Consider the following 26,398-nt stretch of genomic DNA (forward strand, 5'->3'; position numbering starts at 1 on the left):
GTCCGTGAGGATGGCAGGGCACAGAGGTCACCCTACCTTGGGGCTTCTTATTATGAGACGAATACATTTTTCTTTCGTATTGTTTTTAAAAAGAAAGAGCCTTAAGTCCCTGCTCTTCGCAGTGTGGTCCGTGGACCAGCGGCGTCAGCATCCGGGAACTTAGGTGGAAGGCCACACTCGGGCACCACCCAGGCCTACTGAACCAGAATCTGTGCATGGACAGGATCCCAGGTGGTTCCTTTATAGTCTGAGAAGCGCAGCTCTAAGGCTCAAAACCCAAAGTATATTTTTTGGTCCTCCTGCATCCAGACAAAATATTTTCACTCCATATCTCAGAGCTGAATGGGGCCCCAAGGGTGATTTGCTGAGCCCCTGGTCTCGGACACGTGTGGCATTAAGTAACACTCCTCTGTTTGCTGGCGAGGCTTGCCCCAGGAAGTGGCACAAGTGGTCTGAGAACATTGCTCAGTCATATCACTGCTTTTGGGTTTTTGGTTGTCGTTTTTTTTTTTTTTTTAACAGAAGTAAGGGAGGGATAATCATGTCTGATTCTCCCGGATGCTCGCAGAGGAAAGGATTTGAGTTTGCACGGAGGTCTGAGACCCAAGTGGCTGGAGAGCACAGACACTCTCACGTTATAATCCTGTAATGACTAAGCCACCAGCCGAGCATTCACTGAGTGTCCACTGTTGCTGAGGGCTGTGCAGCACCCCTCCCCCCGGGTGGGGGGGGTGGGGCATGGTTGAGGCTGTTGCTTCCATTTTGTAGGTCTGAGACACATGGTCACGGTCATCTTGGGTGAGCCTCTCATTTTTCCAAGTGGAGAGATTAAGGCCCAGAGAGGGGAAGAGGCTTTCCCAGGGACACACAGCGCCAGAGGCAGACTAGGAGTCAGACCCAGGTCTCTGGCCTCCCGGACCAGCACTTTGTCCCACTGCCTTACCACTGGGTGGGAGGAGAAGCTGTCCCAGTGCTCCTGCATTTGCCTCAGTTTCTCCCTTTCCTTACCTGGAGAGCCGTGTTCATCCCACCCCGCTTCCTGCCCCTCACCTGCAAACCACAAACCCTCCCGAGCACCCTCGAGCAGTTAGGACACAACTTACCCCTTCTGCTATGGGTGACCTTGGCCACAAGGTCTTGTTCTTGCAGAACAGTTGGGGTGGGTGTAAAACTGCAGGTCTCATGTCACCACCCGGTACGTCCCAGGGGCGTTCTCTGAGCCGCATTGAGCCCGGCACTGCCTTTTAGATTCTATTGACAGTAACCACCACTTGGCACCTGGCCCTTTTCACACATTGTTGCGTTTCACCCTCACAGCCACCTTTACTGCAGGCACCCCGCCCACTTTACACATGAGCAAACCTCAGCTCAGAGTAACTGAGTAACTGGCCTAAGCTGGTGAGTGGCAGAGCTCAACTTTCCAAAACGAGTACTGCTAACCAAAACCTTAGCGGATTTTACCCCCAAGGGGTGGGATATCCAGAGGCGTCCCCACGGAATGTCATAGAACCCCGTATCTGAATAACACCAGTCCCCGATCGCATCGGGGGGCCTTTGGCTTATCTGATGGCCTCACCAAGTGCCTGCAGACATGAACAAGAGTAGCTTCAGCAACACACTGGGACCCAGTGGGGGCAGGTGCTGGGGTTCCAAAGGTCTACAGAGGTCAGAGGTGGGACCCTGAAACCATCTAGACCGCCATCTCATAACATAGATGGGGAACTGAGGCCCAGAGATGGGACTGGCTCGCCAGTAGTTGTCATGGCTAACTCTTTATCCATATTAATGAAGAACCAGGGACCAAGAAGTGGGGGCATTTCGGGAGCCAGCCTGCCTGGGTGTTAAAGTTCAGGTTGTACTTTGGCAAGTAACTGAACGTCTCTGTGCCTCGGTTTCATAAGGTGTCAAATGAGAGTAAGAGTAGTCTTTACAGGGTGGTGGTAAGGATCCAGTGAGAAACACATGCCAAGTGCTGTGAACAGAGCCGGCCATGAGTGCCGCTCACATGTGGTGGGGGTTAGACGTAAATGGCAAAGCCCTGGAAATCAGGAAAGCTGGATACTTACCCTGTCCCTGAGACGCCCTCGTTGTGTGACCTTGATCAAGCCACTTAGCCTCTCTGAACTGCAATATCAAATAAAAATAAGGGACAACAGCCAGATGCTCCTTAAAAACAACAAACAAACAAACAAAACTGTCTTTGGTTCTAAGAGCACAGTTAGGGATCTTGGAAGGAGAAGATCAGGGTCATTGTTGGCCCATTTTTTTAGGTACTTCCCCCATAAACTCCACGAGGACAGGGCCCTGGTCTGGCTTGTTCACCATTGCATCCCAACATCTACCATACCGATGGGCACATAGTAGGCATATAGTAATAGGTGGATAGATGGAAGGGTGCATGGAAAGAAGGATGGATGGATGGATGGATGGATGGATGAAGAACAAGTGGACAGGTGGACAGAAGGGTGAATGGATGAATCAATGAATGGATAAATGGAAGGATGGATGGATGGATGGATGGGTGGATGGATGGCCTTCCTTTAGAGAATGAGCTTGGATATTAGCAAGGTGGTTTGTCTGAACTTGAGGGTTAAACCATCTTCTTCTACAGAGATTAATACAATAGGAAGAGGCTTTCTGTGCCCCTAGGTTTCTCTCTGGGTGTGAGGTGGGGTGATTAGTCATGGAATCAGCCCAGGAAATCAGTATGAAAGACGGCATTTCTCAGAACTTCCTGGAAGTTTGACCTTTACCGACAGTACTGGGATCTTCGTCACCAGACGGTGCCATCTTGGCAGCTGGGTGGACTTGTGTGTGCGCTAATCATGTTCTCTTCATCCACTAACAACCCACCACACTCTTTCCCCACACAACTGAAAAAAATGAGTCTTCTCTATGTGAAGGTTCCACTGAATCCAAACGGATAGCTCTCAGCCAGGTTCCTCAAGCTCAGCACTATTGGCATTTGGGACTGGATCATTCTTTGTTCTGGGGCCGTCCATGCACTGTAGGACGTTGAGCAGCGCCCCTGGCCTCCACTCACTAGATGCCAGTAGCCCTTCCTGGGTTGTGACAACCAAAAATGTCTGCAAAGTTGCCAAATGTCGTCTGGGGAGCAAAAATGTCCCTGGTTGAGAACCAGTGCTCTAGGACCCAGAATTTGCCCATCTCAGGTGGGGCTGGTTTATGTATAGCTGGTAGTCTTTATAAGTTATCCTAGTTGCTCTCCTAGGTTCTGCACGTGGATTGGGAATTGCTACACAGTATATAATCCTCAGGTCAACTGCTGAGGAAGGCAATATTACCCCCACTGACCGGGGAGGCAATCAGGCTCAGGAGGTTAAATGAGTAGCCCAGGGTTACATTTCAAAGGAAGTTTCGAAATTCCATTTAAGGCAAAGTGAGTGTCACCGTGAGCTCTGCGCTGGTGGCCAGGAAACTTCACCTGAATCGTGGGGTTTGCCCTCTGTACTCTGAATCCAAAGATAGCATCGACTCCAGGCTATGGGACTGGACGTCCAGGCAGTCTTCGCACAGACTTGGTTCTACTTTGTGAGGTCTTTATTACTGAGTTGCAAACCCTCCCTCCCTGATGAATCAGAGAAGACTGAGGTGTTGGTGTTTTGGCGTGGTGAAATCGCAGACACCATCACCTGATTGCTGAGTTTTTTTGTCTGCAACTTGAGATTCATGCAACCTGTTGTCGGTATCAAAAACCAGTCCAAACACCGGCAGGTAAGAACTGAGCACCCACTGTGTGCGCCTGGTCCTGTGCGAGGCCCTGAGAGTAATTCTCCTCATAGCTGATACTCCTTGAGGGCCCACTGTGTGCACACCCTGAGCTAAGCCTTTATTTATACTAATTCATTAAACGCCACAGTGACCCTAATGCGCAGATGCTATTACTGTTTCCATTTTACAAAAGAAGAAACTGTGGCCCAGAGAGAGAAATAACCTGCCTAAGGTCACACAGCTGCAAAGCGGTGGGGCCAGGGTTCAGACACAGGCAGCGTGGTTCTAGAGTCTACTCTTAGCTCCTGCTGTGCGTCCCACGAAGGTAGAAATTGATTAAAAAATCCTCTTCCTCGTAGCTGACTTTGAGGAGATTTGACAAGGTCAGAACTGAGAGGGGGTACCCCGGGTGTAGCCCTTAGTTGCCCTCCTGAAGTAAGCCGTGGACGGAAAAGGCAGGCGTCACACCCGGAACAATCCGAGTTCAGTTCCTGCCCTGTGAGGGGGGGGCCATCCTAAAGGTCACATCCCTCCATCTGTGTGCTGCGTCGCAAAGTGAAGACGCTAGGCAGACAGAAAAGCTTAAACCCAGGGCCTAGTGGTGGGCAGCGTGGGATGGCACTAGATTCTTTATATGCAAAAAAAGTTCACTTAGTGTAAAAATGGGGATACATTTTCTCGAAGTTTCTAAAAGTCGGTCAGTTGAGGGGCGCCTGGGTGGCTCAGTCGGTTAAGCGTCCGACTTCGGCTCAGGTCACGATCTCGCGGTCCGTGGGTTCGAGCCCCGCGTCGGGCTCTGGGCTGACGGCTCGGAGCCTGGAGCCTGCTTCGGATTCTGGGTCTCCCTCTCTCTCTGCCCCTCCCCCGTTCATGCTCTGTCTCTGTCTCAAAAATAAATAAACATTAAAAAAATTAAAAAAAGGGGCGCCTGGGTGGCGCAGTCGGTTAAGCGTCCGACTTCAGCCAGGTCACGATCTCGCGGTGCGTGAGTTTGAGCCCCGCGTCAGGCTCTGGGCTGACGGCTCGGAGCCTGGAGCCTGCTTCGGATTCTGGGTCTCCCTCTCTCTCTGACCCTCCCCTGTTCATGCTCTGTCTCTCTCTGTCTCAAAAATAAATAAACATTAAAAAAAAATTCTTTGAGTCAGTCAGTTGAGGGGATGCTGGCACAGCAGGCTGAGTGACAGTTGTATGTGTACAGCCTGAGACGTGTGTCCTCAGACCCTCGGGAGAGGAGTGAACAAGCCCCCGGCCTGCCTAACACGGTGCACGGTGTGGACACTAGCAGGGTAGTACCTCCTGTCCTGACTTCTTAGCCGGGGTCTTCACATAAGAAGTTCTGTCTTTCTCTGTCTCTCCCAAAAATAAATTAAAAAAAGAAAAAAGAAAACGTGGGGAGGGCAGCCTTGTTATTACAAGACCTGGGGTGCAGCCGCATTTCGCACCGCGTTCCAGAGGTGCTGCTTGGCCTCTGGTGCCCAGGACAACGCTGGACAATGACGTGCAAAATGCAGTAGCTTCTCTCTTGGGAGATGCTGGGGGAGGAAGGAGCCCAGAAGGGCGGGTTCTGGCCCCTGGCTCTGTCATGAACACCCTGGGTGACTTCAGACACGCCCCTTGCTCTTCCTCGGCCAGAGGGACCAGCTGGGCACCAAGGGGTTCCGCAGTACGTGGTTATGTGTCTGAGGTGGGCACTGGGGCTGCTCAGCAGCGGTGTGGGGGCTGGCACGCTCCTGCCCCCTGGTGGCAGAGCTGAGATCCCTAGGTTCCCCACACCAGCCCCCGCCCCTGCTCCCCCCCCCCCCACCGACCACCACACCAAGATTATCTAAAGAACAGGGTGATTTGTCACCTTTATATGTGCTTGTGGACCATGGCCTAGGGCCATGCCTGGAATTGTGTGCACACGCTACATACCCCTGAACACGGAACACGGAAAATAGGGTTTGCCGCTGACCTCACGGGATTGCCCTAGAACCCCCAAACTCACTCCATAGTCGATTTGCCTTTTTTTTTTTTAAACGTTTATTTATTTTTAAGACAGAGAGAGACAGAGCATGAGCGGGGGGGGGGGGGGGTCAGAGAGAGAGAAGGAGACACAGAATCGGAAACAGGCTCCAGGCGCTGAGCTGTCAGCACAGAGCCCAACACGGGGCTCGAACTCACGAACCGCAAGATCATGACCTGAGCCGAAGTCGGCCGCTTAACCGACTGAGCCACCCAGGCGCCCCTAGATTTGCCTTTAAAAGACAGGCACAGAGGGGCGCCTGGGTGGCTCAGTTGGTGAGGCATCCAACCTCGGCTCAGGTCATGATCTCGTGGTTCGTGAGTTTGAGCCCCGCATCGGGCTCAGTGCTTGACAGCTCAGCGCCTGGAGCCTGCCTCCAATCCTGTGTCTCCCTCTCTCTCTGCCCCTCCCCTGTTAATGCTCTCTCTCCAAAAATGAATAAACATTAAAAAAAAAAAAAAAAGACAGCCACAGTGGAATGAACAGAAACGTTGGCATCAGATAAGCCCCGCATTGTTATCCAGGCTCCATCACTCTCTCAGATGAGTGACTTAGAAAGTTTCCCTGCTTCTGGGCTTCCCTCTTGTACAAAGCTGAGCATCATCATTCCAAGCTCCTAAGACCGTTGGGAGGGCGGCCAATCACACGTGCAAGCTCCTGGGGTGGTGATACCTGGCACTTTAGTAGGGGTGCCGTGGACAACGATTTTCCTTCCCGCCCAGGTAGCACAAGGGGCCGTCTTGATCACGCCCCTGCCTCTGGGCATCAGGGTGCCCAGACCTTCTCAGACCAGAACGCCCCCTGCTGTATTTCTCATAGTGGGGACCACCTGCTCCAGGATCGCCTGGGGAGCTTGTTAAAGGTGCAGATTCCTGAGCCCCATGCCAGACCTGCACGTGGGGCCTGGAGATCTGAATTTTCACCAGCTCCCCTGTGACCTCCCATTGTGGGTCTCAAGACCGCACGTCACCACATCTGCATTCACATGCTCACTGACTTGGAGATTCCCATCTCCTGACTCGGCGACCCGGGGCAAGTGACCAAGCTGTCTGTGCCTCTGTTTCCTCTTTGATTAAATGGAGATACCATAGCAGCTGCCTCCTGTAGTGGCTGTGAGGGTTCAGGGAATCAGTGCATGTGGAGGGCAGCACCAAGTGTGGTTTCGAGTGAGCAGTGCATACGTGAAGCTTCCAGTATGAATATGATTATTAATCGCAGGGTGTTTCTGCCAAAAGGGGATACGAATCTCTTCCAGCATAATTATGCTCCCCTATTTTGGACCTCTCCCAACTGAGATCCGTTCGTTCGCTCGTTCGTTCATTCCTACAAATACTCCATTCTTCACTCTTACAAAGATAATTACACATCTGCTTGGTTTTAGGCACAGAGCTAGGTGCTAGGGATGTACAATGAATTTATAGCTTATTTCCTAGAAGGAGAGACAAAAACGATAAACTAGTAGGCAAATTGAAAAGTTTTAGGGGCGCCCGGGTGGCTTAGTCGGTGAGCGTCCAACTCTCGATCTCGGCTCATGTCATGATCTCACGGTTTGTGGGTTTGGGCCCCGCGTCAGGCTCCGTGCTGACAGCGTGGAGCCTGCTTGGGATTCTCTCTCTGTCTCCACCCCTCCCGCACTTGCATGCACTCTCTTTCTCTCAAACTAAATGCACATTAAAAAATAAATAGATAGGGGGTGCCTGGGTGGCTCAGTTGGTTAAGCCTCCAACTCTTGATTTCAGCTCAGGTCATGATCTCACGGTTTGTGGGTTCGAACCCCATGCCTGGCTCTGCATTGATGGTGTGGAGCCTGCTTGGGATTCTCTCTCTCTCTCTCTCTCTCTCTCTCTCTCTCTCTCTCTCCCTCTCTCTCTGCTCCCCCATCTCTCAAAATAAATAAACTTAAAAATGAATAGATAAATAAATAAAACTAAAAATTAAGCTTTAAATGGTGATAAGAAAATACCTCCTGATAAAGGGATAAAAAGCAGTAGAGTCAGGGAGGACTTCTCAGAGGAGGCAGCACTTAAGGAAGGAACTGAGTGATAAACAGGTCCGAGAGAGTATGCTAGGCGCTGTGAAGACTTTGACATTCGAGAGTAATTCATCACTGTAAGAGATGACCCTACCCAGAGGAGGAGAGAGGCCTTACTCAGTAAACCCGCTGTCTCCTTTGTCTCCTGGGGAAGCAGGACTCAGATGGTCCTGGAAACAGGGAATAAGTCTCGGCTGGAGGTAGGAAGCAGAAAAGAGTGGGCATGTCAGAGAATCCTGGCAGACAAGGGAGAGCTTCAGTTAGTTAATGAGCCAACACGTCTTACTAATTGCCGAGCATCGTCCAGGGCACTGGGAGACAAGGAACAAAGCCAAGGTTTCTGCCCTCGTGGGCCTGACTCTCTGGTGGGGAGAGCCGGACAATAACTCTATCCACGGATCCAACAGTGGTGGGAACCGGGGGTGGGGACAGCATGACCGGAAGCGGGTTGCTGTACTTTAGAGGCTGATGGCTTCTCTAAGGAGGTGATATTTGCAACCTGAGTGATGAGAAGGGACCAGCCTGGCAGAGCTCCGGGAGAGGAGCTTTCGAGTTAGAAAAGCAAGCGCAAAGGCCCTGGGGTGGGAAAGAGCTTGCCTTCCTGTTGGGCCAGATACTGGTGCATGACACAGGAATCAGTGGAAAGTGATGCGGGAGAAGGAGGGTGGCTAGGGGCCAGCTAATGTACAGGCTTGTGGACCAGGGGAGGAAGTGTGGATTTCATTCTGAGTGCACTGGGAGAATTTTTAGTTGGGGAGAGAGCGCGATCTGCCGTATGACTTTGCCCTTCTGGCTGCTGTGTGGCAAGTACAGTGCTGGCAAGAGTGAGATGAGTACCTGTGTGACGGCTGGTAGTTGAAGAGGGAAGGTGGTCACAGGGGCAGCGGCAGGCGGCGGTGGTGGGAATCGGGTGCCAGGGTCAGACTCAGGATAGATTGTGGAGGTGCAGCTGACGGCACTGGCGGGACTGGATGTCGGGGTAGGGCAACAAGAAAAACCAGGAACAAGGCCCAGGCGTTTGACCTGAGCTCCACAGCAGGATAGTCGGGCCCTTGGGCAGTGAACTTGGGCCACCCGGCAAGTTGGCCGCAGAGACCAGAAAACCCCAGTGTCAAGGTTGCCGGAGGCTCCTGCCTCTCCCCAACTGCCCACCACCTGCCTTAAAAGAACCTCAGCCCCAAATCCTGCAGCCTGGCCCCCAGTGACCCTTACGGGAGGCTGACGTTCCAGAACCCCGTGCCTGAGAATATCTTGGGAGGCTAATCTCCTGTGCATCTGGTAACCTATATTCCAGAAGCTGAATCACTGCTGGCTTAACCAGTGGAGTATGAATTAGCAGGTAATTATGATTGCCACCAATTAATCCCCATGGCCAAGGCTGGCTTAATTTCCACAGCTCGGCTATCACCTGGGTGCAGTCGTCTTTGATCCTTTGAGAAAGTGAGGAGCTCCCGTGTGAGGCTTTAACTGACCTAGTGATCCCAAGCCACGACGTGTCTGTTCCCCAGCACGTACGCAGTTGCTTGTCTAAGGAGGCAGTCCAGGACAGCAGGGCAAAGGCTACCAGATCGTGGCTCGCTCTGAGTGCCCTAGTGCACGGAAGGAGCTGGTCTATTCCACAGAAGCTGAAACTTCAGGACTTTGGGGTGGGGGCTATGTCATGTTGAAGGCTAGCCACCACTACTTTAGTATAATGTGATGGCCCACACTGCGGACACCCAGCGCAGGAGTCTAATTCCGTGACATTCATCAGGGGCCGCTCGTGGACCAGGAGTCCTCTCCTCAAAACTTTGTGAGGTGACTCTCACCACTTCCGTTTTCCACCTGAATGAGGACGTGCTATTTGCCCAGGGTCAGACACACAGAGAGGGTCCCTACCCGGATCTGTCAAGTTACTCATTGAACATTTATTCTTTGTGGCAAACACTATGCTACGGACTAAAGATAGAGCAGTGGTTACCCTTATAACATTTATATTTCGGGAGGAGAGACAAACAAGTAAATGAATATATGAGACAGTAGGAAGCTCTGTGCGGAACGAAATGCAGGGAAAAGGAGTGGAGAGTGCTGGAGGGATGGTCAGGGAGGCCTCTCTGGGCAGGAGGATTTAAACAGAGACCTGAGGGCCGCCCGGGTGGCTCAGTCGGTTAAGCATCCGACTTCCGCTCAGGTCATGATCTCACGGTTTGTGGGGTTCGAGCCCCGCGCTCTGTGCTGACAGCTCAGAGCCTGGAACCTGCTTCAGATTCTGTGTCTCCCTCTCTCTCTTTCTCCAACTCGTGCTCGCTCACTCTCTCTCTCTTTCAAAAATAAACATTAAAAAATAAACAGAAACCTGAATAGGGAGATGCCCCACATGAAGATCTGAGGAATGAGCCTTTTTAGGTAGTGGAAACAGCAAGTGCACAGGCCCTGAAGCAAGAACATTCTAGAAGGCAAGGTCAGGGACTTTGACCAGGGGGTCTCATAGGTCAAGTTAGGGTTTGGATTTGGTTCTGTCATGACCAATTTCTTCATTATCACCAAAGAAAAAAGAAAGCACAGTGAGACCCCTGACTGGAGTCCCATCTCCAGTCATGGAGTTGTTTCTGGGTTGGGGAAGAATCAAGGAGGGCAAGTGGGAGACTGAGGGAGGGAGACCCGAGAGCAGAGTCAGGAGTAACAGCAGCTCTGTGCCTCCGACTCCCGGCCCCCAGGCCAGTGGTCCTCAAATCTGGCTGTGCACCTGCAGGGACAGGCCCCGGGGGCCCGTCCCACCACTATGGAACCAGAATCTCTTGGTGGGGGGGAGTGGCACTCAGGGGTCCGAGTAACACCCCTCTTGTCCCCACCAGAGTTTGGAGCCAGTTGGGTGAGGCAGAGGGGAGCCCCAGTGTCAGCGGATGACAGGAGACTATGGTGGCAGTTTGGGGGCTTGAGGTGCTGACATGCCTCACCCCGAGGGGCCTCGCTGCCCCGCTAAGCTCACCATGTGGCCAGGTTCTCTACAGAGAACAGGGACCACCAGACTGTCCTGGTCGGAAAGGCCGCCCTCCCAATGGAATGGGGTGGGGGCGGGGAAGAAGCAGGGAAAGGACGCATTAGAGCTGCTTTTGGATAAACTAAGGGTCCCGGGCCCTTGGGCTGTGAGGGTGAAGGAGGAGGATGGGTGTGTTCCCGGTCTCGTTTGGGTGGCTGAGCCGTGTCACTCTCTGACATGGGGCACCCTCAGGTCCCCCACTCTGCACTAACCAGATACTGATGCATTCTTACAAGCTTCCGGGCTATAATAAATAGAGCTTGGACAGACCACCTTTGATCGCTTAATTTTTCCAATTAGAAAATTAACCCAAGCTCATTATGGATAATTTTGGAAAGATGGAAAAAAAATCCTATTTGGTATATTTCTCTCCCTTTTTCCTATGCAGTATTTTTTTTTTTTTCCCTCAGTTGGGCCCTGATGCCATATTATCAAGAAATCTCTCCATTTGAAAATTTCTTTCATTACATAAGCATTTTTTTCAGATTTACAAACTTCTTAGGAATCTTTTTTTTTTTTTTTTAATGGCTTATTCTCCACAGGGTGGACATGCTGTGGTTTACCTGTCTAACCCCCTGATGTTAGAAGTCTCCAGATTGTTATCACTCTCACCTTATAAAGTAGGGCCTTCACTTACTGTTTTCTACATCTGGGATTGTTTTCTTAAGATTTAGAGTTTCAGAGGGGCACCTGGGTGACTCAGCCGGTTGAGCATCTGACTTTGGCCCAGGTCATGATCATGTTCGTGGTTCAAGCCCCGCGTCGGGCTCTGTGCTGACAGCTCGGAGCCTGGAGTCTGCTTCAGATTCTGTATCTCCCTCTCTCTCTGCCCCTTCCCCCACTCGTGCTCTGTCTCTCTCTCTCTCTCTCTCTCTCTCTGTCTCTCTCTCAAAAATAAACACTTAAAAAAAAGATTTAGAGTTTCAGAAATGGAATTCCTGGGCCAATGGGGATGCACACCTCCTCCCACCCACTTTTTGTTAATTGTGGCAAAATACACGTAACATATACTTTAGTATTTTACCCACTTTTAAGTGTATGGTTCAGTAGCATTCCCCAATTCGCCATGTTGTGGTCCCACCACCGTCCATCCATCTCCAGAGCTCTTTTCATCCTGCAAAACTGAAAGTCTGTCCCCATCAGCACTGACTCCCCTTGTCCCCTCTCCTAGCCCCCGGCAGCCATTCTCCTTTCTGTCTCTACGATTTTGGGGGTGTGCACTGTGCTCAGGTTTTGATCCATATTGTCAAATTGCTGCCCTCGGCGGTTAAAATCAACACACACTCCCAGCAGCGATGTCCTCGAGCACCTACCTGTTTTCACCACCTTCTTCACAGCTCTGGGGTTGGAAAAAACTCATCTTTGCTCATTCGACTGGTGAAAAAGACCACCTTACTCCCGATCAGTGGTTTTCATTGTTGCGCGCTATTCCATCTGGGAGTCTGTCCTGTGGTTTAACGGACTGCTTCCCTGGGGTCGGGCATGTAGGACGTTTCCAGGGTGTGGGTTTTATCCGTTACACCGCTGTTAATGTCTCTGTGCTTAAAGGCCAAACTGATTCTCTGCCCTTGTGTCTCTCTTTCAAGGGTGTTATGATGCACGGGCCCGAGTCCTCATTTGCCGCATGACCTCCCTCTTCCAAGTGCCCGTGGGGGAGCTGGATCTCCTTGAAGAGACGTTCCTTGAGAGCCTGAAGGAAACCAAAGAGGAGGAATCTGAGTAAGGGAGCCCTGTGACCCTAGCTCCACTTGCCAGGAATCAGGAATTGCACTTTTCGGATAACAGAGGTTCCCCTTCTGTCCCCACCACCCCATTAAGAGATGGTCCGTTGAAGTGGAAGGAGCACTGGACCGAGAGTCCCAGTGCAGCCCTGACTTGCTGTGTGGCCTTACCAAGTCACTTCCCCTCTCGGGGGCCCCAGTCCTCAATTGTAGGAAATGGGGGTCGAATGGATTATTCCTGAGGCCTGTGAGTCTATAACTTTAACACTGATGGCCCCAACACCCCGCTCCTCCGCCTCAGGCTCTCATGACGTCTTGTCCATGGGCCGGAGTGGCCTAGATTAAAGTCCTACCTCTGACACCCAGCTGCTTTTTGAACTTGGGCAGGTGCTTCTCCGACCCCCCTTTCCCCCCCCCCCCCCCCCCCCCCCCGCCGCGTCTCTAAACCACACTATTCTTATCTGTAGAATGGGTGTAAGGATAGAGTCTTCCCAGGGTCACTGTGAAAAACGAATGGGATCCCGTAGAGGGCTTGGCCTGGGGCTGGCACAGAGCAAGTGCTCAGTAGATATGAGGCCTTCCCTTCCCCCACGGCCGCCTATACCTACCAGCTGCAGAGCGACTTTGCTATCTCTGTGTGGTCAGGAGTGTGCAGAGGGAAAGTATCCTGGTAACTTGGCCAGAGCTCAGCTCCTTGCGGAACACCTCACGCAGGATCTGATCCCAGAGCAATAAAGCCAATCCCAGTCACAGCCTAATTGCAGGCTCCTTGAACCAGGCACGTCTTCCAGCGTCCTTTTGGTCTGGGCCGTCATGGCTATCTTTGAGCAGCCGGGTTGAGCCAGTTCAACCCCACTGGGAAGTTAGCTTTGAAGCCAGGTTCAGGGCTGGAGCTGCCCTCCTGCCAGGAAGGGGTTGGTTCCTTGAGAAAGGGGGAAACTGGATCTGTTGAAATCACCTGAAAACCGGCTTGTTTTGACTCCCAGAGCTGGGTCAGTAAAGAAACACCCGGAGCCAGGCCAATTCCCATAACCACAAGCACCGCCCAGATTCTTTGGATGTATCGCCCACGCACGCACACACGCATACACACACATGCACACACACACCTTGAGATGAAGGGAGAGCTATTTGGTTTTGTTAGCTATTTGTTTGGAAATCTTATCATCCGAAAAAACGTATCGTCCAGAGGATTTGTTCTGATAATGCTAGTAATGCCAGATCAGGGACCCTGTGAAACAAGTTCTAATATGGCCACTTCTCGGCATGTGACATTGGGGAAATTATTTAACTTCTCTGGGCTTCAGTTTGCTTTTCTGCAAAATGGGGATAATAATAGCACCCTCCTTCTAGGTCTCTCGTAGGGCTCAAATGAGTTCATACGAGTGCTCTGAGCAGGCTTCGCATGGAGTAAACTAGTTGATAAACATCATCATTTGCTGTAGTACAGTCATCATTGCTGATATTCCCTTTCCTCAAAAAATACTCCACGTGTGTAATTTTTTTAATTCCAATTTAGGGACCATAGAGACCTCCCAGGTTCTACCTGTGGGCTCCGGAAGAGTCTGAGACCCAGAGGAAGCTAACAACTGTTGGGCCAGGAGACCTAGGCTCAGCCTAGTCTCAGCGTGATTCTGTTAAGTGTCTGTGTGGCCCTGGGCATGTGGCTTTCCCTCTCTGGTCAACAGCACCAGTTTTTTTTTCACCTACACAAGTACAAGATCAAATTTTGTGCAGGTTTCTTTTAGCTCCAAGGTTTGCATTTCTGCAAGGTGAGCTTATCACTCGACACCCTGAGGCGATCCTTTGCTACTCTAGTTCAGGTGTAAGGTACCACATTGCTATTCTCTGGTCCCCGTCTGAGCCCTGAGGCCATCCAGGCTTCCCCCACAGGCTTGGTGACCTCCCTTCTCTGTGCCTCATTTCCTTCACCTCCTACATGGGGGTAATGGCAGTATCCCCGTCATAGGGCTGTTGCAAGGATTAAACGGCTACATATCAAAAACTTGGAAGAATGCCCTAGCACATAGTAGGTGCCAGTAAATATTGGCTGCTGTGCTGCTGGAGGCTGATACTGATCACATCAGAATGACATGGTCAACGTCTAACTTTCACTGAGCCCTTAGTAGATGCGGGACAAGATGGGCACACAAGCCCCTGAGGGTTTCGCAGAAGAAGAAACAGAAGGTCAGAGGGCTGACTGCCTCACCCGAGGTTGCACCACTGGCCAGTGGCGCCCCTCAGACTCAACTACCATATCCCTCTGAACGGCCCTTAGTACATCCCTCCCCTCATGGTTGACAAGCCCCAGTTCCTTCCTTCCTTCTGAAAAAAAGCAGTAAAGATAATTCTTAACGGGGCTTTCTGAGTGTTTACTAGGAAAGTGTCTCCAGACCTCCCAGAAATAAACTCACCGTCTGTGAACTGGAGAAGGTGATTAAAAAAGAAAACAACAAGAAGGTGGTGGTGATGGTGATAAGGGTAAGAACCACCCTGTCATGGGAGAGGAGATAGCCGTGGGCGACATTTATTTGTGGATCCATGAGCCAGGCGGTGTGGGTGTCTCGCCCTTCACTATCTATGGCTTCAGCCTCTGGCCTGGGAAGACTCACATGGAAGCCAACTCAAGGTCATTTCTAGCATCCTAAGGCATGAATGTGGCCAGGACCATAGGTGGGATGGCAGAGATTGGCCTGGTATCTAACCCGTAGGCAGTCAGTGATGGGGACAGGGTTCCATTTGGATTTAGTGTTGTGCTCTAAATCCCCACTTCCTAATGTAGGAAGCATTGTAGACGTAACTCCGAGCCAACATTGTGGTGCTTTAGATGTTGAAATTCACACAATGGAATTAATTGCAGGGGTAAAATGCTGTGATAATTAACGATGATTGGGAAGGCTATTCATTTTACGTACAAAACAGTTATTAACGTTTGGGGACTTAAATAAGGAGATTAGTTCAGGTAAACATTAGAGAGGGAATTAGCTGAATAACTCTGGGGAAAATACTGTATTCTCTTTGATTCAGCAAATTTTTATGAACATTCCAACAATAATACAAAGCTGAATACTAGAGATTAGAGTGTATCATCCATCTAATCTTTGTAAAATTGATTTGATTGTACCAGGACTCATACATTGAAATAAAACAGCTTCAAGAACCACATTTGCTTTTTAGTTATTTTATTCCCTTTAGGCTCTGAGTTTCCCCTTCCATAAACTCAGCTAAAAGGGAAGATTATCTAGTATCATGGATGTGCAGATGTCGCTGCAGGAACAATGTAGGAGCAGAAATTTATGAGATTTTATAACATTCCAGATTTGTCCTAATATCTCAGAAGTTTTATTATTGATGGTGATCGGCCTATTCTCTGGCTGAATATTTAGCCAAAATGCCGCGCTGGCTTTGTAGATGTGGGCAGCGATTGGGGGGATAGATACTGCAGCAATACGTTTACGTCCAGTCCTTGTTGGAGTGATTAGGTCCTGCTCAAGAAACGTTTTCTGAGCACCTTCCAGGTCCCAAGCCCTGGACAAGCTGCTGAGGGTGGCGAGCAAGAAAGGTCCTATCTGTGCAATCCTCCAACTCAAGATACAGAGGGTCCCTGGACGGCTTGTTCCAGGTCCAGCTTTCCTACCGTCCTGCCCAGAGCTTCTGGCCCAGGAAGTGGTGCCTTTTCTCCTTTTAACGTTTATTTATTTTTAAGAGAGAGAGAATATGTGCAAGCAGGAGAGGGGCAGAGAGGGGGGGACAGTGCTGATTGCAGACAGCCCGATGTGGGGTTCGAACTCACGAACTCATGAACCGTGCGATCGTGCCCTGAGCCGAAGTGCCATGCTTAAAGCGACTGAGCCACCCAGGGCCCCCCCCCCCCCCTGCCGTGGGTGCTTTTAACAGCTACCCTGGGGGCTTGTGATGCAGTTGAGACAAAGCCCCACCCTTTGAAAAACAATGGTCTAGAATTCCATGTTGAGGACAGAGGGTTAGGGGCCCCAGAGTCAGGGCTCAGCCAGGCTTCCTGGAGGAGGAGTGATGTCATCTTGAATGGTGACTAATGTTTAGCCAGTCAAAGGAAGGTGAGAAGGTGAAACCGTGGAGGTCCCAGGAGCACAGGGACTGAGGCGTAGGCAGTGTGTTTTTGGAGGGCAGAGTGTGAGAAAGTAATGAGCAGTGAAGCTGGAAAGGAGGCAGGGGCCAGGTGTCATGTCGGAAAGGTGACGCTGCCCTCACTCAAGGCAGAGGGAGGACACAGAGGTGGGGAGGGAGGGAGGCAGACAGTCGGGGTTATACTGCATATATCGCTACGGTGGTGCTGTCCATATCCCCCCATCGCCAGGCCCTAAGGGAGAAAATCGAGGCTCGGAAGCATTGGCTGACCCAGAGAGATCATGGCAGAGCCGGGTTCAGATACCTCTGCCCCGAACTTCCGGACTGTTTCCCAGCCGGAGTTGGTTAAACGAGATGCCGCTGATTCACGGACCCAGCCGCTTGTCGCAGTGCGCGATCTTATGGCACGTCCTCAGCAGCTTGCGTTTTACCTCAGACCTTGAACCCTGCCGAAAGCAGCTCATTCCCAGTCTTCCTGTTTGCCTGGAATGGTGCTAGCAATTAAGGGCCAAAGTGTATCTCCAGCCTTGTGTGTAGGAATAAGTCGTGGTAATAAAAAGAACGATAATAGCAGCAAACATACCGACCCATTACAATATGCCAGCCACTGGATGTGGATGATCTCACTTACCCTCATGACGCCCCCAGGGATTAAGTGCTATTATTATCCCCACTTGGGCGAGGCAGGTCAGACTGGTGCTTAGTCACACAGTTAGTAAGTGGCTCTCCCATCGGGATGGACTGGGTTTTGCTGCAGTAACAAATGACCTCCACATCTCGATGGCTGACAGCAGCAAAGCTGTGGGTCCTGTTTCCCAGTACTTGTCCACTGCACACCCCGGTGGCTTTAGTCCACGCTGTCTTGGGCCTGGGGTGACAGAGTGACTTCCATCTGGAACGTTGCTGATTCAGGGCAGAGCAGGACACTCATCTGACTGACTCTTAAAGATTGTGCCACAAGTGATACAGCTCCCTCCTGCCTACGTTTCAGTGGCTGAAGTGGGTCACGGGGCCCCTCAGTTCCACAGGGCAAGGATGTCCTCTTTCTGCGGGGAGGGCCAGTGCAGGCAGGGAGAATCGAACCTGGTGCTCCAGTACCACACCGCAGAGGTCAGAGTCAAGTTCACAGGGTCGAATTCTGATGTCAGAACCCACACTCTGTGTCGCCACCTTGCCTTCCACTTGGCTAGGTGCACAGCGTTCACGCCTCATCCCACGTCTGCTGGCATGAATTTCAGCCCTGGGAAACCAGCACCTGTGGTGTGCATGGAGATGTTTTTTTTAATGTTTATTATTTTTGACAGAGAGAGAGAGAGAGAGAGAGAGAGAGAAAATGCAAGTGGGGGAGGGGCGGAGAGAGAGGGGGACAGAGGATCTGAAGCAGCCTCCGCACTCACAGCACAGAGCCCGAACTCTGTGGGGCTCGAACTCATGAACCGTGAGATCACGTCCTGAGCTGAAGCTGGACGCTCAACCCACGGAGCCACCCAGGCGCCCCGTGCATGGAGGCTTTTATCTTCCATGTTTCTGCCTCCCTGTAGTGAAGTAGCTGCAAAGGGCTGTCCTGAACACCTAGGAGGGACGTAGGACAAGAATTTGTAGAGGTGAGCTGGCAGGGAACCAGAAGGCATAGCAGATCCTGAGCGCCCAGCTCGGACAATAATGATCCTGCTTCCAGGATAAGATAACCCACGTGAAATACAAAGCACAGTGGCCGGCGAGAAGGAATTAATCCTCAGTAAATATTAACCATTTTCCCTCTTTATCATTATCGTCTGCTATCACACCATACGTTGAGTTGCTGTCCAAACTCCACCGTCAGCTCAGAGTTCGAGCTCGCGAAGACCTCACCGACCTGCCCTTGGTCCCTCGTCCTCCTCCTTCTTGCCCCACAGCAGCGAGGGCTGCACGCCAGACGCCAGAGCCAGGCTCAGGGACACTCACAGCGGCCATTCTCCCGTTCGCCTGACCCCGTTCACCCCACGTGCCTCCTTTCTGCTCCACTTGATAGCTTTTAAGTGTCAAGTCTGACTGATTCTGGCTATTGCCCCAAGGCCAAGGTCTCCAACTGGCAGACCTTTCCCGAGGGAGCTGGGATCAGATGGTGGGGGGCAGGGAGGGATGGGAAGATGGCGGTGACGGAGTCTGTGATTGTATTTGCTACTCATTCTGGGTCCGTCTGTTCAAAGATATTTTTTTTGTGCTGCTCTTGCTATTACTATTATTTTTTTGTCTTTTTGTTATTCAAATCGCAACCCTGTTAGGATGGATCCGTCCGGTAAGTAGCACGTCCCGCTCGCTGGGATTTCCCAGCTGGGTTGTAGAAACTTTTCAGCTTTTTAAAACCGTCGATGGGCCCAGGGTGACTTTGGTACCTTGCTCTGCATGGCAGCATCGATCCCAGTCTTGGGGGCTGAGTGGGGCGGGGTGGCCTCACGGGCTCCCGGGCACAGCCAGCCCTAGCGACCAACCTCTTTTCCCCCAGAACGGCTGAGGCATCCCGGAAGAAGAAGGAAAACCGGAGGAAATGGAAACGCTATCTCCTGATAGGCCTGGCAACTGTCGGAGGCGGGACGGTGATCGGTAAGGCCAGCCCAGGCTGAGCCGGTGGCACGTGGGCCAGTGCGGAGCCAGGGACGGTGCCAGGCTCGAAGCTAGAGAGGAGAGCGTAAGGAGGGCAGCTGGGAGGTGGCCCCAGCTCGCACTAGGTGTTCTGTCAGCAGAAAGCGCGTTCATTAGCGTTAGAAGCATCCACGGAAGGCACTGGGCAGCTGATGGGGGAAGAGCCCAGTGGGCCGCATCTTCCCATCTTCACCAACCATGGATTGTTCTTGCAGGCGTCACCGGGGGTCTGGCTGCCCCTCTTGTTGCCGCCGGCGCTGCGACTATCATCGGCAGTGCCGGGGCAGCGGCTCTGGGCTCAGTGGCCGGCATCGCTGTCCTGACCTCGCTGTTTGGTGCGGCTGGAGCCGGCCTGACAGGTAAGGCTCCACAGGGGTGGTGGCCTAGGGGGGATTTTCAGCCAGGGGGGCCCGGCTGTTCCAAAACATGCCCAGATTCTCACCCAAGATGGCTCCCCCGGGGACGGAGGAAGATACGGCTTTTCTCACGCTGGGTCCCAGCCCCACCAGAACCCATAGCAGGCTTCCCACAGACCTGCCCCAGGAGCCTAGTGTGGGTCAGAAAAGAGCTGGATGTGAGCACCTGCCCCTGTACAGATTTTCTGAGGAGGGTCTGATTGGACCTGCTGGTCTCCATCCAGGAAATTTCCAGGCAGGCCACCTCGGAAACACATGGGCTTCTTCATGTTCAGAGGCCACGAGGATACCCTGGAATTACCAGTGTCTCCTGGGTGGGTTTTCCAGATCATATGTGCCAGTAGCCCCCCAGTCACACACAGAGATTCCTGTTCCACTCCTCAGGTGGGGTCCATCCCTCCCCGTGTTGAGAATCATCGTCAGTTTGATCCGCTTTTTTGAGAGGCGTATATTACACCCATGACACGCATGGGCAGGAGAAAACACATAGAACCAATGGAGTCACAATGGACCGGCAAGTTCCAGCCCCAGCTCTGCCACTAGAGCTGGCCAGCCTTTGGAAGCCTCTGACCCTTGGCTGTAATCGGAGACAATAATGGCACCTACCTTTAACGATTGAAAAAATGAGACATGTTTCCAGGGGCAAGGCAAACAGTTGGCACTCACTGTGAGTTTGAGAGCACAGAGAGCCACTCCCACTAATCCCATCCTCATTTTTGTATCTACGTCTTTAGGATACAAGATGAAGAAGCGTGTCGGGGCCATTGAAGAGTTCACATTTCTGCCTCTGACAGAAGGCAGGCAGCTGCATATCACCATCGCCATCACAGGGTGGCTGGCGTCTGGCAAATACCGTGAGGACCGGGGCCAAAGCAAAGAAGGATGAGGGTGGGGGAGTGGAGCGGGGAGAGGTGGGTGTTGAATGACTCTGACTGCTGCTGTGGGCCAGACCCTGGCCTAGGCTCTTGCCTGTGGATGTCTCTAGAGGGTGGGGAGGGGAGCCTCATTTTGCAGAGGAGGAAACCGAGGCTCAAGGAGGTGAGATGACTTTATCCCGTGTCCATCCACCCATTGATCTATCCACCAATCTATCCACACATCCATTTTTCCACCCGCCTACCCACCCATCCATCTATCCATCTGTCAACTGTCCATCTACTTACCCACATCCATCCATCATCCACACACCCACCCATCCATCAGCCTTCCATCCACCTACCCAACAATCCACCTACTCAACCATCTCTACCCTTCCATCCACCCATCTACTCATCCACTGATGCATCCACACACCCATCCATCCATCATTCATCCAGTTATCTGTCCATTCATCCACCCACCCATTTACCTAGCCATCCATCCATCATCCATCCACCCTTCCATCCATGTATCCATCCACCTACCCATCCACCCACTCACCTATCCACTCATTCATCTCTCCACCCACTCATCCATGTATCCACCCATCTATGCATCTATCCATGCATTTATCTATTATCTACCCATCCAACTGTCTATCAGTTCATCCAGCCAACCACCCATTCATTCATCCATCCATCCATCTATCCACCCATCCACCCAACCATCCATCTACCCATCCATCCATTCACCCACCCATTCACCTATTAATTCCTCCATTGAGCAATATTTATAGGGTATCTTCATACCACCTGCCAGACACTGAGCCAGGCCCTAGGAATTCAGTGGTGAGCGGCACAGTCATGGCCTCTGCTCTCGTGGAACTTACGGTCCCGGGTGGAAGAAAGACCACTGAGCAGTAATTACAGGGAAGTTCTATGGATGGCACAATAGAGGAAATCAGGAGTGTTTCTGGGGAATGAGGGAAAGGATCCTGGAGAAAGTGACTTTGGGCTAAGGACTGGGAGTTAACTGGGTAAGAAGGAGCAGGAAGTATACACTAAGTAAAGGGGCAGCAGGTACAAAGGACCACAGGATGGCTGGAACAGGGAGCTAGAAGACAGGAGTGTGGGCAGGGTCAGATCGTGCTGGAGCATGTGAGGTATGGCAAGGAGTTTGTATTTATCCTCAGAGCAAGTGGGAAAGAGCAAAGGATTGAAGCATATGGCTTCAAGGAGAAAGGACTTTTAAGTAGGTGCGAGATCAGTACATCTTGACTGCGTGACTTCAAGCAAGTTACTTAACCTCTCTGTGCCTCTGCTGCTTCATTTGTGAAGTAGAACAAATTATCTCTGCCTTTCAAGACACTTACAAAGTTTAAATTAAACAGAGCACATGGAAGGCACCTGGTTTCTCATTGACTTTCCGCAAACATTAGTTCCCTCTGCTGCTCTAATCTGAATCTGTGTTTTGGGGGAGAGGCCAACCAGGGTGGCATCGAGGACTAACACCATGGTCCACCCACTGCCTGGCTCTCTGTTGCAAGTGCCCAGTGTGAGGCTCCGTAAACAGTTCATCACTGAGAGAGAGGGAGCAGGGTGGGCCAGGGAATCTGGAACATTCCAGCCAGACCCATGCTGACAGCCTCCGGAGTTTCCAAATCTCTGGACTCTGAGGCTGGAAGCCACAGTCCTTCTACGTGACGCAGAAGAAAGCGAGTGAGAAAATGCCCCATCTCTGTGTGGCGGCCTTCCCAGGTGCCAGGCTCATTGGTGTGTGATCGCCAGGCCCCATCCGCACACAGCGGGCCTCTAGTGTCAGCTGAGCACTTCGCCCGCGCCTACCCTGAGTCAGACGTTTTACCCTCTCAATGGGAACTTGTATGCGTTACCTCCCGAGAGCCTCACATCCACCCTCTGAGGTGGGGGCCTTTCCTGTCCTGATCTGGCAGGAGGGCAAAACCCAGGGCGGTCACGTGAGCTCAGGGGCGTGGCTAATGCAGGATTCAAACCCGTGTCTCCTGACCCACCCTTTCGTTGGATAGGATTATACGCAATAATGACCACCGCTTTGTAGGGAACAGGAACTAACCCAGGCACTAACCCAAGCGTGTCGCCTGCCTCGCTCTCTTGGTCTCTCACTCCAAGCCGGGGAGGTGGACATCAATGTCACCCCCATTTTATAGATGAGGAAACTGAGGCTCGTAAGGGCTACTCAGGGTCCACTTGGGTAGCCAGGGACTGGGGCAGAACTCACCACTCTTCTTTCTGTCTGGCCCCACACCCCGTGTTCTGGGCCACGGGGTGATACAGTGCTTCACATGTATCGAATGCTATTCATGCAACATCTCACGTGAGCCCCACGACACTCGGAAGTCAGAAGATATCATCCATTCTTACAGATGTGGAAGCCGAGGCCCACAAGGGCGGCCTGGCTAGCTGCGAGCCAAGCGACCAGGAAGCTACTGAGCCGGGTGCAAGCCCAGGCCGGTGAGCCCGCACGGCCTACTTTCCTCCCCCTCACTCTGCCCACCGCCCCCCCTCCCCCGCCCCTGCTCTCCACCCTGAGCTGCTGCAGAGCCATGGCAGGGTCCCCGCAGAGCAGGGAGCAGCTCCAGGGTGGTCCTCGTGTCCACATGGCGCCCTGAGGTAGGGATGACACCTCTGAGTCGGGCAGGTAGCGGACGTCCAGAACCCGAAGCCTCCGGGAAGCTGATGGTGCACATTCACTCATCATCGCATTTTCATGAGTTTTACCCTGTGCCACGTCACTGGGCCTTGAGAATCTGGTCCTTGGCAAACAGGCTGTGGGAGACGTGCGTCACACAGACGGTCGCAAAAGTAAGCGTGTGACTGCAGGCCGTATGAGAACTTACGGCGGAAAGGCATTTGCTCCACCAGAGGGGCCACGCAGCCTCCCTGTGGAAGAGGTGATTGAACTACAAGCTCAAGGGCAAGTAGGAGTGAAGGGAGGAAATGGTGGTTTCGGTGGGGGTGGGAGGAGAGTTCTGTTTTGGAAAGGTCACTGGGGCCACAGGCAGGAAAGCATGGGGCGGGGGGACTGGTCAGGCATCCTCCTGGGCCCCTTTCCCTTCTCCCAGAATAGAGTGACAGCATGATGTGTGCATGTCCCTGTCTGTGCCCAGCCAGAGGGCTGGATGCCTCGGTTTCCTCAGTTATAAAATCAGGCTAATGTGGGGGCGCCTGGCTGGCTCAGTCAGTTAAGCGTCTGACTTCAGCTCAGGTCATGATCTCACGGTCTGTGAGTTCGAGCCCCACGTTGGGCTCTGTGCTGTCAGTTCAGAGCCTGGAGCCTTCTTCGGATTCTGTGCCTCCCTCTCTCTCTGCCCCTCCCCCACTCACGCTCTGTCTCTCAAAATATGAATAAACGTAAAAAAAAAATTTAAATCAGGCTAATTGTGGCACCCTATTTCAGAGGCCGTGAGGTGAAATGTGTTTCTGAAGGGCAGGGCGTAAGTGAGGCGTTGATGAGGGAGGGGCTGGGAAGGAGGCAGGGGCCACATCACGGAGGGCAGAGGGCTAGTGTCATGCAGAGAGGTGACACTATCCTAGGGGCAGAAGGAGGGCACAGAGCAAGGAAAAGGAGGGAGGCAGACAGTCGACATTATACTTCCTGCTTGACATTGGTCACTGTAGTGGTGCTGTCCACATCTCCCCATTAACTCGTCCCTAAGTGAGAAAAACGAGGCCCGGAAGCATTGGCTGACCCAGCAAGATCGTGGCAGAGCCGGGCTCAGATACCTCTGCCCCAAGCTTCCAGACTGTTTCCCAGCCCGAGCTTGTTGAATGACCTGCCACTGGTTCACAGAGCCAGCTGCCCGTCCCGGTGTGCAGTGCACGTTCCTGTTGTATGTCCCCGGCAGCTGATGCCAGAATTTCTGCACGGAGAGACAGAGTAGCACTTCACGTGCACGGAAGTTCGAAGACTTCATTCCTACCCACTTTATAGAAGGAGATAAATACTCATCTCCTACTGCACAGATAAGCGCAGTAAGGCTCAGGGTAGGAAAGTGGTATGCCTGGGTCACCCGGCTACTACTGAATGCACAATTGGGACTTGAACCCCAGCCTGCTGACTCACAAGGTGGCGCTGCGCTCTGTCTGCTCTGCTAACAGCTGACGCTCAGCAGCGGGGGGGAGGGGCTCTGTCTCCCCACAAGGGCAAGCGGTCCCCTGTCACCACCTGTCTGGGAAGGTGGGGTGGGCCACCCTCTGTCACAGACAGGAGAGACCTCACCTACCTGCGTTCTCCCCTAGGTACCTTCAGCGCCCCGTGGGCGGCCTTGGCCCGCAGCCGCGAGCAGTACTGCCTGGCTTGGGAGGCCAAGTACCTGATGGAGCTCGGCAATGCCCTGGAGACCATCCTCAGTGGTCTCGCCAACATGGTAGCCCAGGAGGCCCTGAAGTACACAGTGTTGTCTGGTAAGCACCCCCCAACCCGGCCACCACCGCCAGCAGCAGGCCCACAGCTCCCAACTCACACCAGTAGCATATCTTTGCATGCCTGAGGCCCCTGGTGAGCCGGGTGACCCTGGTGCTGGGTCTTAGGAACACAGAGAGGTTAAGACTGCATTCCTGTCTATCAAGTTTATGGTCTCTGTGGGGAGGCGACCGGTAAACAGCCAATCACGTTGTCACACGGCGTATCAGTTAGCTATTGCTGCATGACAAGCAACCCCAAAACTCAGTAGCCTAAAACAGCAATCATTTCTCATAATAGCTGAGAAGTCGTAAGGCTTCATTTGGCTGATCTCAGGTGGGCCCGCTCATGCGTCCGTGGGTCAGCCAAATGTCCGCCGATCTGGGCTAGCCTGGTCTGGGGCAACTAGGACAACTCGGCCCTGCTCCATTTGTCTCTCCCCTCCTCCTGGGATCAGCAGGCTAGCCCACACCAGCGCTAGAAGTGCGTGAGAGCCTGGACCCAACACACAAAACCGTTTCAAGCTTCACGTCGACTAATAGCTCATTGGCCTAAGCAACTCACATGGCCAAGGCTAGAGTGGAGGGCAGGGCAGGGGCAGGGGCCCGGGCCCTGCAGAATTATAACACAAAGCGGGAGGATACAGGGTCGGGTGACAAACTGAGGCCATCTTTGGCATCTCACTGATGACCGATGCTTGAACAGAAGGAATTTAGTCCATGAGTCAGAAATGCACGAGCGTCAGCTTTCTTCATTGCTCTAATAGCAGTTTGACAGCACTTGGAAAACTTAACAGGTTCCAAGTTCAAGACTCTGCACACATTCACTCGGGCATCCATTGGCCAGCCCACCACTTCCCGAGAAGGACCTCCGCCCACTGCTTTCATCACTGATCTCCCACCTCCCCAGGCATCGTGGCTGCCCTGACCTGGCCAGCCTCACTCCTCACTGTCGCCAACGTCATCGACAACCCCTGGGGCGTGTGTCTCCATCGATCCGCAGAGGTTGGCAAGCACCTGGCCCACATCCTGCTCTCCCGGCAGCAGGTACCTGGGCTGTTGGGGGAGGTGCAGGGAAGTAGGGAAGTGTGGAAACTGACTTGTGCACAGATGTCAGCCCTAAAGACAAGCCCACGTGGAGGTAGTCTAGTGGCTTTTTGGGGGTGGATGGCCTTCACTGCCCCTACAGTCCAAGTCACAAGAATATCCCAGGAAGGACCAGTGAGAATTATAGGTTGTGCGTTTCTCGCAGGTAGTGAGGTGAAGACTGAATAACAGGGACGTTGAGGGAAGGGACAAGGGCAGGTGTTCCCTCCTGGAAGTCTAGAGCCACCATCTGAGCAGATGTCCCGTGGTCCAAATACCGTGTAAAATGATCAGGAAGATAAACAATCAGAATACTTTTAAAATTTGAATCCAGTACCTACCAGGGAAATGAAACTGCATG

The 26,398-nt window shown here is 52.4% G+C and overlaps 1 protein-coding gene across 7 annotated transcripts in view; it reads left to right on the top strand.

Moving 5' to 3' along the window:
- The window catches only part of TMCO4 (transmembrane and coiled-coil domains 4), a 103,301-nt gene that overhangs the window by 23,894 nt on the left and 53,009 nt on the right, over nucleotides 1–26,398 (top strand). For all 7 annotated transcript variants that reach the window (XR_007454908.1, XR_007454909.1, XR_007454910.1 and 4 more), the window contains exons 7-12: nucleotides 12,375–12,507; nucleotides 19,102–19,199; nucleotides 19,454–19,597; nucleotides 20,389–20,508; nucleotides 24,790–24,954; nucleotides 25,862–25,998. Coding sequence is in view for 4 of the 7 variants with exons in the window: in XM_049617934.1 (XP_049473891.1) it covers nucleotides 12,375–12,507; nucleotides 19,102–19,199; nucleotides 19,454–19,597; nucleotides 20,389–20,508; nucleotides 24,790–24,954; nucleotides 25,862–25,998 (797 nt within the window). In the remaining 3 variants the exon portion in view is untranslated. The remainder of the gene's footprint in view (nucleotides 1–12,374; nucleotides 12,508–19,101; nucleotides 19,200–19,453; nucleotides 19,598–20,388; nucleotides 20,509–24,789; nucleotides 24,955–25,861; nucleotides 25,999–26,398) is intronic.

The sequence above is a fragment of the Panthera uncia genome (genome assembly GCF_023721935.1).
Source record: "Panthera uncia isolate 11264 chromosome C1 unlocalized genomic scaffold, Puncia_PCG_1.0 HiC_scaffold_4, whole genome shotgun sequence".
NCBI lineage: Eukaryota > Metazoa > Chordata > Mammalia > Carnivora > Felidae > Panthera > Panthera uncia.